At 40.2% G+C, this 12,873-nt stretch overlaps 1 protein-coding gene across 1 annotated transcript in view; it reads left to right on the top strand.

Moving 5' to 3' along the window:
• The window catches only part of LOC139647726 (1-phosphatidylinositol 4,5-bisphosphate phosphodiesterase epsilon-1-like), a gene marked incomplete at its 3' end in the record, with an annotated part of 53,907 nt that extends 41,412 nt beyond the window's left edge, over nucleotides 1–12,495 (top strand). The window contains exons 20-30 of the mRNA XM_071523689.1: nucleotides 970–1,106; nucleotides 1,303–1,541; nucleotides 2,064–2,125; nucleotides 2,758–2,923; nucleotides 3,077–3,184; nucleotides 3,944–4,060; nucleotides 7,241–7,399; nucleotides 7,943–8,078; nucleotides 8,606–8,647; nucleotides 11,724–11,842; nucleotides 12,378–12,495. Coding sequence (XP_071379790.1) covers nucleotides 970–1,106; nucleotides 1,303–1,541; nucleotides 2,064–2,125; nucleotides 2,758–2,923; nucleotides 3,077–3,184; nucleotides 3,944–4,060; nucleotides 7,241–7,399; nucleotides 7,943–8,078; nucleotides 8,606–8,647; nucleotides 11,724–11,842; nucleotides 12,378–12,495 — 1,403 coding nt within the window. The remainder of the gene's footprint in view (nucleotides 1–969; nucleotides 1,107–1,302; nucleotides 1,542–2,063; nucleotides 2,126–2,757; nucleotides 2,924–3,076; nucleotides 3,185–3,943; nucleotides 4,061–7,240; nucleotides 7,400–7,942; nucleotides 8,079–8,605; nucleotides 8,648–11,723; nucleotides 11,843–12,377) is intronic.
• Nucleotides 12,496–12,873: the final 378 nt, after the last annotated feature.

Genomic DNA, 12,873 nt, shown 5'->3' on the forward strand with positions numbered 1-12,873 from the left:
TTCTTAAATATTTAATCATCGTCATTAAGTAAAGTTGGGATTGGCCTTGAAAAGCAATGGGATATATACTGGATTTTGTATATCTATGCTAATTTATCATGTTTTACCATCTCACTTGCTCTTATTATATAATATCTGTGTTCTTATCAACAGCAGACTTGCTGGGCTACAAGCAGTGTGATAAAACAAATTCAACAAATGCTCCTCAAGGTTATCGCGCTTAAGACATTTTTCCAAAGGTTCATTTTCTGTATAATTTCCAGCTTCTATAATGTTAAATCATGTAAAACGGAAGAGAGCTTAGCAGTGCTTTGCCTTGATAAGCAATGGATATTGTTTTTCAATGATAAGCAATGGATTGTTTTCATTCTTCCTACATTTCTTACATTGTATCCTCTCATCCGCTGCTGTTGCATTGTCGTTCCTGCTAGATCCCTTTTTAATTGCACACTTGCTAAGCTACAGCTATGCAGAGAAAATGTAACTACTTCAGCAGATCCGTCTTTCAAAGTTCCTGCTTTACTTCCTAAAGACACTTGCTGAAGTTTATTACTACCATATTTAGTCGTCTCTTAAACTTCCAAGGGCTCTCCGATGGGTGAGGAATGTGTGGATTATGACAATTTGAATTTCAAGCATCAGTTTGTATCCACCAGCAGTTTTAATCCAATCACAAGAGAAGCCCTTTCTGACTAAATCAATCAATCAGTCTGGTCATTGCATACCCCATCCTTTACCCAACCCACACTAAAAAGCATATCAACAAGAGCCTGGTTATGTATAACTAAACAAGTGACTAAACAAGTCTAGGATACAGAAAGTAGTACACACCACTGACAACATTAATAATAATAATAATGAACTTTATTTCTATAGCACTTTTAATAAAGCAACTGCTGGTGTCAAAAACAAGATGTTACAAATGAAACAAGGTGGATTTATCGTACCCTCTCTGTGTTTCCTCCCCAGTATCCGCAGTAGGAAGGACCTGAAGGAGTTGTTTGACACCTTCGCCGTCCCCTGCAGTCGCTCCAGTCCAGAGTCGGCTCCTCTCTACACCAACCTCAGGATAGACGACAAGGACACAGGACTACAGCCAGACCTTGGTACGAGCACACACATTTACATTCGTGCATATAGAGACAGACATGCACATAGACAGATTCCCACGCATGAACACACACAGGTTTACACGCATCACACATACATGCAACACACGCTCATATATAGTGCTATTCAATCTCATTTATTCCATATCTCTATATTTCTCCCTCTCTTTCTCTCTCTCTCTCTCTCCTCCAGACTTATTAACACGTAACGGTTCAGATTTGGGTCTCTTCATCCGGACGAGGCAGCAGATGTCCGACAACCAGAAGCAGATCTCGGACGCCATCGCTGCGGCCAGCATCGTGACCAACGGGACCGGGGTAGAGAACGCGTCACTAGGCGTCTTGGGATTGGCCATCCCCCAGCTCAACGACTTCCTGGTCAACTGTCAGAGAGAACACCTCAGCTACGATGAGATTCTCAGTATTATACAGGTAGGGGCTGGATAGATTACTGGAAGGAGGGAGAGAGGACAAGGGAGCTGGATGGAATGATGGAGGGAATGGATGGATGAATGCAAGGAAGCGGGGAGGTAGAGAGCATGTGAGGTAGGAGATTGTCTCTATTTGACAGGTAGGTTAGTAAAACGAGGGAGCAAGGGAAGGAAAAGTGGACAGAGATGTTGTCTCATATTTTAAAATTGTGATGTATTTATTTTTATCTTTATTCATGCTTTTTGTTGTTTTGTGAAGCACTGTTTTATTGTTAAAAGCTCTAAGAAATGCATTTGACCTGAACTGGATGGATAGACGGATGGAGAGGAAGGAGGCCATGAAGGTAGGGAGGGAGAGAAGGATGAATAAATGATATAATAGTTGATATAGATGAGTGTATTGATGAATAGATGATGGATGGGTAGACTAGAGGATGCAAGGAACCTGAGACACAAGGAAGGAAAAAAGGGCAGTTGATCTATAATGTTGATGAATTGTTTTCCCTTTGTGTTTCTCTTGCAGAAATTTGAGCCCTCATCAAGTATGCGACAAATGGGTTGGATGTCATTTGAAGGCTTTGCAAGGTATAGTAATAATAACTGTCATCATCACCCCTTTCAAAACAAAGTGCTAATATTAAACGTATACACAAATCAGTGACATTTATAAAATGTAGAAATATTACAAAAAATACAGTTTATATATATATAGTATATATTCATGTCTACACTGAAACAGATCAACAGAATTAGTCGTATCAAACACATACATATACATACATATCACAAAACAATAGATCTATACATATCAATAAATATTAAAGGCAAGTTTATATATGTTTTCATAACAAACTTAAAAGAAGGAACAGAATTGCCTGGCTTAAATGCTATACATTGCTCTAATATGTGTAAAGGTTTTGATAAACATTTTATCAAAATCAGTGTTCTCCATAAACAAACATGCATATTCAGGTACCAGGTTGCGTGTGAATCATGAGGTAGCAACTGCACCCCTCTCTTGCAGCTAGTGTTTAAACACTTCTTGATGTAACATATAATGAAAGTGACCTTTTTTCTGTGAGCTTTCACAATCTAGATGGATGGATGGAATAATGGGTAGAGTTATAGGTTGATTGCTTGATCCCATGGTGAGGCTGCCATCAGTGCAGTTCCATCTTGGTTGATCTACACTCTAACCATTCCTCTTCCCTTCACAGGTACTTGATGGACAAGGAGAACTTTGCATCCCGTAACGAGGAGTCCCAGATGAACCCGGAGGAGCTGCAGTACCCTCTGTCCTACTACTACATCGAGTCCTCTCACAACACCTATCTGACTGGACACCAGCTGAAAGGAGAGTCCTCTGTGGAGCTATACAGTCAGGTGAGGCAGTCAGTCACTCATTCAGACGATCAAGTAGTCCACCACCCTTTTTTTTTCAGTATTTCAGACTTTTTTTGACACACGAGTCCAATTTCTTTCCTGAAAACATCTCAGAGTGTTGTTGTCTTATTATGGGTTGTCATTGTTGCCTAGGTGCTGCTGCAAGGCTGTAGGAGTGTTGAGTTGGACTGTTGGGATGGAGACGACGGCATGCCAGTTATCTACCATGGACACACCCTCACCACCAAGATACCCTTCAAGGTCAGAAACAGGATGAGAAAAGTTTCATTCAGAAATGAGATATCCACTGATTGGGAAAAACAATAGCAAAACAACTAGGACTACTGTTTCAGAATCAATTTGTCTTTAAGGTCACTACAGTATGAATCAAATGAACAGCTGACATAGAGGTTGAAATATCTGAGTTTTTGAAATATTGACTTAAGATTGTCAGGCAGCAAAATTTTGCTACTTCATAAAACACATATCATCACAGCCTTGATACCATTCGTTCGAGGTCTGCACAGTATACGGCTGTGACTATACAGTACACACCAAAATCAAACATTTCCACTCTCTCCCCATTGAATAATTCACCTTAGTCCCAACACTAATTCTATTGGTTTAACAAACCAAACAAATCACATCAACCTACTTCCATTCACCAGCCATGGTTGCCCTGGAGGGTCATATTGCTATTATTTATTTTATGTAATCAGAGTTTGGACAAAATAGAGCCCTAGAACACCTGTATTTTATGCTGTATCTAGATGCTTTTTCAGTGAATCTCATTAGTATTGGTTTCAATGGAGAGTTTTAGTGTCACATAATGCTGTTTCAAAGAATTTAAATATTGGTATCTGGATTTAGTGTCACACAGTCTGTCACACAGTTTCCACTCAGCAAGAAATATTTCTGAGGGAAGCTTTGGTGTGACACACCTAATATTGGATGCATCTCATCTTAAATTCATGTGAAAGCATCTATCCCATGAAGCTCTTTTATCCCATGATTCTATAGGATGTGGTGGAAGCAATCAACCGCTCTGCATTTGTCAATTCTGACATGCCGGTCATGCTGTCCATAGAGAACCACTGCTCCCTTCCTCAGCAACGCAAGATGGCCGAGATCTTCAAGGTAGGACAGTGACTGTGTCTGAAATCAGACACTGCATACTACCGACTAGGTAGTGCACAGTATCAACACATTAAGCTCAACATATAATGCAACCTCAATATCTGTAGTCATGCATGTAGTTTTCCAGTTTTGGTTAATTTGTCTGTAATTTTACTGGTATTTAATAAAAAAACAATCTGAGCTAGTACACTCAAAATCTACACAGTTTATTTTTTATTTTTTGTGCTAAATCCCAGTGTTTGTAAAATGACTTTTGGACAATCATTTTTTTCTGACCTTATCAACAAAAATGTTAATAATGCACGTGTCTTATTCTCCACTGTTGATAGGCTGACTAACCCCCAAGTGAAAGTAGCCCCTGAACTGCTCTCCACTCAGTCACATAATGACTTTGCCTCCTTTTTTACTGGAAAGTCAGCACCTCCATTTCAAGTAAAATTTCTGTGTCACCTTTGTATTTACACAAAACAAATCTTGTGACAAAACATGTCACAGTTTAATCCAGTTGATTACAAAAAACTAGAAGAAGTGGTATTGCATCTAAAGTCTTCTACCTGCTGCCTTGATAGTCTACCGACAAACCTTTTTAAGAATGTTTTTGATTGTATTGCATCAGATTTACTGCAGATAGTCAACATTTCCCTTTTATCAGGTGATTTCCCTAAGGCCTTGAAAACTGCAGTTGTTAAGCCTCTTCTGAAAAAGAATAACCTTGATGCCTCAATAATTGGTAATTACAGGCCCATATCGAATCTGCCGTTTCTGCGTAAATAATTGAAAAGGTTGTCTTCCTCCAACTTAACAGTTTCCTAACCTCCAACAATACTCTTGATAACTTCCAATTGGGATTCCGGTCCCATCACAGCACTGAGACCGCTCTAGTAAAGGTTTTAAATGACATTTGTTTTAATACGGACTGCGGAAAAATCTCAGTTCTAGTTTTATTGGACCTGAGTGCTGCGTTTGATACAGTAGACCATGACATACTGGTAGGCAGACTGGAAAAATGGGTAGGGCTGTCTGGCACAGTCCTACAGTAAACTGGTTTAAATCTTACCTATAAGACAGAGACTACTTTGTATCTATTGGTAACTGCGTATCTGAGTGAACAAAAATGGCATGTGGAGTTCCCCAGGGGTCGATCCTTGGGCCTCTTCTGTTCAATCTCTACATGCTGCCACTAGCTCAAATTATGCAAAACAACAGTATTTCCTTTCATAATTACGCGGACGACACACAGATCTACATAGCTTTATCAACTGATGACGATAGTCCAATAGACTCACTAAATAAGTGCATTGAACAAATCAATGACTGGATGTGCCACAATTTTCTGCAACTAAATAAAGATAAAACTGAAATAATTGTTTTTGGTGCCAAGGAGGAGAGACTTAAAGTCACTGCTCACCTTGAATCCCTCTCACTGGAGACTAAAAACCAAGTCAGAAATCTTGGTGTAGTTATGGACTCTGACCTAAACTTAACCCTAACCCTTCAACAGCCATATCAAGACAGTTACAAAATCTGCCTACTATCACCTTAAAAATATTGCAAGAATTAAAGAATTTAAGAAACTTAATGCATTTATTTTTAGTAGGCTTGACTATTGTAACAGTGTCTTTACAGGTCTCTCTAAAAAAGCTATTAGACAACTGCAGCTCATCCAGAATGCTGCTGCCAGGGTTCTAACCAGGACTAAGAAAATGGACCACATCACTCCAGTGCTGAGATCACTGCATTGGCTTCCTGTGTGCCAAAGAATTGAGTTTAAAATTATGTTGCATGTTTATAAAGCACTTAATGGTTTAGGACCAAAATACATTTCTGATCTCCTTCAATGTTATGAACCCGCCAGACCCCTCAGGTCTTCAGGTGCTGGTCTGCTTACTGTTCCCAGGATCAGAACAAAGCATGGAGAAGCAGCTGTTAGTTTCTATGCTCCTCATGCCTGGAACAAACTTCCAGAACATCTGCGGTCTGCCTCCACTTTACAATCTTTTAAATCAGGGCTTAAAACGTTCGCCAGGGCTTTTTAAGAAATCTAGGGCAACACTCATCTGCACTGTAATATTTATTTATTTATATCTTTTTTATTTTTCTTTTAAATGCGCTTTTAACTTTTCTAATCCTCTTACACTGTCTTTTCTTTTCTTTCTTTTATCTTTCGATTTCACTTGATTTGAACTGTACTAGTTTACTTTTTAAGTCTTTTATCTTGTGGATCTCTTTTGCACTTTTTAATTGTACATTTTTTACCTTTACTATATTGTTTATTACTCTGTAAAGCACTTTGAATTGCCTCAGTGTATGAAATGTGCTATACAAATAAAGCTGCCTTGCCTTGCCTTGCCTTTGGTGGCAATCAGATACAATGTGAAACTCCATTTCAGTCGCATTAGACATCCCATTATGCCACCTCATAAGCATTTTAAGGAGCCACTTAAATTCACACACAGAGTCCATAATCCTGATTAGGATTCTGCCTCCATTTTGGTTATAATCCCAGAGGAACATTGATTTATAGCAGGAAAAGCCAAAACAGTGAAATACTTGAATACAGGAGTGAAATACTTTACAGTTAGTTTAGGGAAGGGCTTCATATTCATGCAATTACAAACACGCAACACGTAAGGAGGATAGAGCACTACTCGTTCATTTTCCTTGCCTAGATTTTCACAGATACTTTGGGCATTTCAACTGGCAGCCTTCCAATCACAAGCTTTTCTAATCTTCAGACTACCACTGTCCCCCTTTTTTAAAGTTTCATTGGCCAAGTACATCTGGGCACGACTCATGCATCATGGAATATCATTGTTCTTTCATCTCACAAAACTTCCCAGCATTCCTTCCTCCTTGGAGATTGACTTCTGAGTGCTCCGATAAAGAAAAGTCTTTCATGTTCAGAAAGTTTTTCTTCTCTATCTTGGGTATTCCTCTGGCCGGCTTACATCACCGTGGGCTTGTTTATTTGTTGTGTTGTTTTGTTTTGATAAAGACACTTTCATTTTCCCCAGTTGAGGATTCCTCTGATGCTTTTGACTGCAGTGTATGAACTTAGTTGACTCTCCTCTCCTCTCTCCTCTCACATGACATTGCCTTAACATTCTGGGCTGCACCCCCGCACTCTTAAAGCCTCATTTATTGATGTCTGTCCATCATGTTTGGTGGTTTGTTTACCAGACGGTGTTCGGGGAACGTCTGGTGACGCGTTTCCTCTTTGAGAGTGACTTCAGCGATGACCCCCTCCTGCCGTCGCCACTGCAGCTGCGTGGGAGGATCCTCCTCAAGAACAAGAAGCTCAAAGCCCACCAGGCGCCTGTAGACATACTCAAACAGAAGGTTGGAAAGGGAGAGAGACATACTGTACACACACACACACATGAACATGCACATATATTTAACACATGCCATCCTTTTAAGTGCCTGGAATATTTAGTATGGGGTGGGGATCACATCCTTAACCTTTGCTGTGTTAGAGCCATGCTCTACTGATTGATGACAACATACAGTATATATATTTTCAAATAGAAAGTCAATATGAGACACGTGTATGCACTGTATGATCATTAGTGCACACTCACACATAACAGACATTGGCTAATCTGCTCACATGCACACACATACACACCACACCATTCTCAGTTTATATAGAAAGGATAAAATAAAGTGCTGCAATATATACACACTCATTTTTCTGCAGTTAATAAGTCAAATGTTTACATATAGTGGGTAGATATGGATAAAGCTGCAGATATATCTCTGTAAATATTAGTCCTTCTTAGACACACCCTTATTCACATGCACTTTCTCTCACTTTCTAACATATGCTCTTTCTCTCACATTCTCCGCATCACTGTATCCGTCATTCGCATTCCTTCACAGGCTCACCAGCTGGCCCACATGCAGGCCCAGGCTAGCAACGGGTCGCCGGGGGTTACTTCACCTGGCAACCATGCCAACGAGGAGGAGGAGGAGGAGGAAGACGAGTATGACTATGACTATGAGTCTCTGTCAGACGGTAAGGATAACTGCAGTAGCTCTACCAGTTCGGGTTACCACTGTGTTTATTAAGACCACAACATATAAATCAAAGAAACTTTGGTGAACTGGAATTAATGGGCTCCTGAAACATTTGTTCCCCTGTAGACAAAGACATGCTTTTATTTTGGTAAACGGTGGTAGTACACTTAAAAAGCAAACCTTACAGATCTACAGAATTTCTATGGATTTTCAGTCAAAAATACCACATAAATTAAAGAAATCTGTTTAGATTCTGGTATAAAATACATAGTATAACTGGAGAACCAATCTCACTGGTTGCTTACACTTTGCCACAGAAGTTGCTGAAACTAGTTGAAGTCAACAGGACTCTTTTATCTTGTTTATTTAATCATTTAATAGGAACCTAACCGGTACAATTTCCTTTCACATCTTTATTCTTTCCCTCTCCTTTTAACACCAAAGTCAAATCTCTCTATAAGTTCTATTGTGTCTCTCTTCTCACTCCCTTCCTCTCCTCTTTTATCTTGCCTGTTTCCTATTTAGCTGATGTCCTCACAGCATCTACTGCCTCCTATGGCCTGGAAGGTAAATGCACGGCTCTGATGCACCTCGCTGTGGACCGGTGTTTCCCTATAAGTTTGTATAGCAGTGGTAGTTGGGAGTAATTGTGTTTTTGGTTTCAAGTCGGTCCCTGATTTAGTCCCGGTTTTGCTTCTTGAACAAGTTACAGCATTTAAAAAGTCCCTATTTGGATACTTAAAAGTGCCAATTTTAGACATTGACCTTTTGAGTTTTTAGGGGAAAATTAATTTCACATCTTCTCTAGCAGTGGTGCATATTTCCTTACTTTGGTGTCCTACCACTGCTGAATAAGTATAGGGGAAACATCGGTGTTTACACTTGCGCTAGTGATCTGCATCTATGCTGGATTGCAGCTACTAATTCTTGTCTACGCCTATATAATATCTGCTAGCTTTGTGCTGTGTGTATGGGCAATACCAGGTCATGATCTATCATGTGGTAACCACCAGTTCAAAATTTCAGAAGGTCCAGATTCTTGATTTTCTTTGTTAAATACAAACATTAGTATCCAGTAATAAAATCCAACTTATATTAAAAATTGTCCAAGAAGTTCTGGTGTCTCAGCAGACTGAGGACCAAACCATGCTTTAACAACACTGTGCATTTGAACTGATGCCCTGTGTTGCATGTCATCCTCCCCCTCTTTCCACTGTTTCTAATAAAATCAGAAATTCCTTCAAAATAATCTTACAAAAGAGTCCTAAAAATGTAGGATCAAGAATCTGTCTCCTCCAGAATTTTGAGAGGCATCGCTTCAGATGTTGAGGAGAGTTTCACTCTTGTCACTGAAGTCTGAATCCAGACTTGGCTCACACCCAACTGCTGTATGGCGGTTAAGTCCTGCCACTCTATTCCCTTGTCTAATTTGCTCTCATCAGTAAGGGTCTGAAAATGTGAATAGGGTGCTATCCAAACATGTTTACGGCCATTGGATTGTTGACAATGAATGGTAAACAACATATGGAGTGTGTGTTACAATGTTCATTTGTTTTCTCACCACTGTGTAATTGCAATAATATGGCAAGAGTTAGTAGTCATGCCCCCCCCAACCTCCAAATTGCAAGAGCTCTGCAGTTTGTGCTTGTGCGGTGTGTCCATGGAAATGACTGTGTTCACATGCAGTCTGTGTGTCCGTCGTCCAAAGAAATGTCCTCACTGTGAACACCTGAACTGGGTTTAAAGTAACGTGGCTGTTGTTGATTTTATAGAAACTGTGATGTGAGCTTGTGCTGTGTGTATCGTTGTGTTTGGTCTTTCTCCTATTTGTTACTCTGCAAGCTTGATTGCTTTCGACCAAAGGGTAAAACGTTTTTGACCAGAGTTGGTTTGATACAGATGTATCCATTGTAATGCTGCTTTTACATTGTTTCTGCCTTAACTGCTACACTGTTCACCAACCCCAAGAGGAATTGTTTAGAAAATCCTGCTATATAAATGCAGGGTAGAGGCAAGGCGGGAGGGACTTCTACATTGTCTACCACTATAAACTGGCGTGAAACATACATAATTATGAATGACAGCAAAATCAAATGTGTGCAAAAATAGAAAGGTCAGAAAGTGAATATTTTTGTTCATTTTTGTTAATGTTTTAACAATATAATGTCTGCATGCATGCTTTCTCTTTCTCACACACACAGAGGGATATTCTTTACAGTAAACACTTCACCTCCCTTCCTCCTCCCTTCCTTACTGTATTTGTCTGTGACCTCGCCAGTGGCTGGGCAGGCTCATCAGGGAAGCAAAACAAAGCCATCTGGTTTCTCAGGCCCTGCGCTGCCCCCACACTAAACAACAGACCAGGGGAAACTACCCCGTCCCAGTCCCAGCACAGCTCTCTCCTAATCCCTTTGCCCTCTGCTTGTCCCCCATATTTTGCCCGTCGGACAAAGCTACCAGTCACAGGCGTTTAAAAAAGCCCCCGCTCTCATTTAACTGCATAATCTGGTTCAACTCTGCTCCAGATCAGTTTCAACCTTCCAGTCAATTAAAGAGACTTCCTGCCTGTATGTGTCGCACCTCACCCCTGAGTGCAGTCTCAATTTTGCCATACATGTTTAGTAGTCAGCATCAGATGGCTAGTAAGTACAAACTTACTTCTCTGGCTACCATCTAGAGCATGAGATTCAGGGTCAAATCAATAAACCGTGTTCTCAGGAAGAGATTCCAAATGTCAGGAATTCAACAACTATTCTGTGGTAAAATGCTTCTGTATTTCAAAGCTGATACACGTCTGCTTTCAGTTTTGGCTGTGATGAATGTGTGGGAGGAATGGGAGCAAAGGGAAAAACTCCCCCAGTGTTGCTCCTGTTTACAGTTGACAGACATTGCCTTGAGTTGCTGAGAGGAAGGGCTGCTGTTGGCTTTCGCTTGGGAACATGCTCGCTAGCTTTGCAAGCAGTCGGGGGCATGGATTCCGCTAATCACAGAAAAATGTTCAGTTTCCCTTTTATATTCATTCTTTGATTGTTCCAACCTGCTCAGAGATTCACTCCTATTTGAGATGTGATATAGACAAACTAGCATTACAAAATAAAAGTCCTCTGAAAGAAATATTGAAAATCTGGAAGAACTGCAGGACTACTGTATAGAGTTTTAGGGTTCATCCTCTTATGTGGAAATTACAAACTCATCTTTCACTATAACAGCATATTCATTACACCATCTTACAGGCCAGCACTAAAATATAGTTTAACATGGTGTCAAATGTTTGAATTGTTAGAAGTTCATTTAGTTTGTCAGACATGTAAAAAGCTTCGGTTAAAACAAAGGGGAAAGTGTAAATCATTAACCCGTAGATAAATCAATGCAACTCTTAACTCTAAATACAATTAATTTGCACATATTTTTCATTTGCTATTTATTTAACCTTTATTCATGCAGGGGAAGTTTGCTGAGGATGGATGCTCTCTCTCAGCGACACCCTGCTACACACTCATACAGTTCTACATATTCACACCATGCTCTACTGTTGGCTATTGAGCAAGTTATTGCGCAACTTAACACAGATCTGCGATGTTGGCTCGTCTGAATCCCAGGTATTCGCTGGTTCTTTCTGTAATTCATTGTTTCATCTATATAGATAACATCCTGGATGACAAGCCAGAGGGGAAGAGCTCAGCAGACAAGGAAGAGCAGCCTGCTGATGAGATGCCCAAGAGGATGAAGAAGTCTGACAGTACCACGCAGAGCAAAGGAAAGGTAGGAAACTATTAAATTGACCTGAAACTGCCCCAAACTGCAGCACTGAATATATTTTACATTTACATTGTAGTTATTTAACAATTTACAGTGAGCGAGAAGGTAGTGGTTCAGTGTCTAGCTCAAGGGCACTTTGACAGGATACATGTCTGGTCTTGGACCTTTTAGTCGATTGTTTTGGTTTTGTTTGCCTGTTAACATTGCAAAGTTATTAAATTCTTACCATTTTACAGTCTGATTACAGCAGAGGCCTCAAATATGTGGAAGTCAACAGAGATATTATCGTGATAAGATAAAAAAAAAAATAAAATAAATGTTTAGATTTCATTTGCGGATGGTCTGAAAATATGTAATTTGGATAGGAGTCTGGGGCGGTGAGTGTCTGCCCCTGCTAGTGTTTTTGCCCACTTCGCCTGTTCTATTCCTGTGTATCTGTGGAGTTCAACCCCTGATTTGGTTACGATGTTACTTTCTCCTTGACCAAAATGTTACCTGTGTTCTCATGTCTGTGTTCTGTGTCTACCTGCGTCTCTAGGTGTTTGACATGGAGCTGGGCGAGGAGTTTTACCTTCCACAGAACAAGAAGGAGAGTCGACAGATCGCCCAGGAGCTGTCTGACCTCATCATCTACTGCCAGGCCGTCAAATTCCCTGGTAAGGAATCTCTCTCTATCTCTGTCTCTCTCTCTCTCTCTCTCTCTCTCTCTCTCTCTCTCTTTATCAACACATTCACAGATTTGCGGGAAACTCTCCTTACAATGCTGGATTCTTTTTCACATTATTTGCAATGACAAGTTCACGCTGCTATGTGTTCCCAACAGCACTGAGATCTTAGCTCTCAAATTGCTTGGTACTACAAGTTACAAACATTTCTATTGTAGGAATGAAACATTTCAGTTCATCTTTCAACAAAAGAGCACTTTGCTGCTTTTCAATGCTCACATAGGGGCCACAGCAGCCATGATAAGCATGGGTTAAACATGCATCTTATTGGGTCATGGCCCAATAAAAAAAGAGGTTCTCGGTGGAAAG

Source organism: Centroberyx affinis, unplaced genomic scaffold (genome assembly GCF_046629955.1).
Source record: "Centroberyx affinis isolate AG114_WGS23_722 - 3 ecotype Tasmania unplaced genomic scaffold, CSIRO-AGI_Caff_v1 ptg001105l_1, whole genome shotgun sequence".
Lineage (NCBI taxonomy): Eukaryota > Metazoa > Chordata > Actinopteri > Beryciformes > Berycidae > Centroberyx > Centroberyx affinis.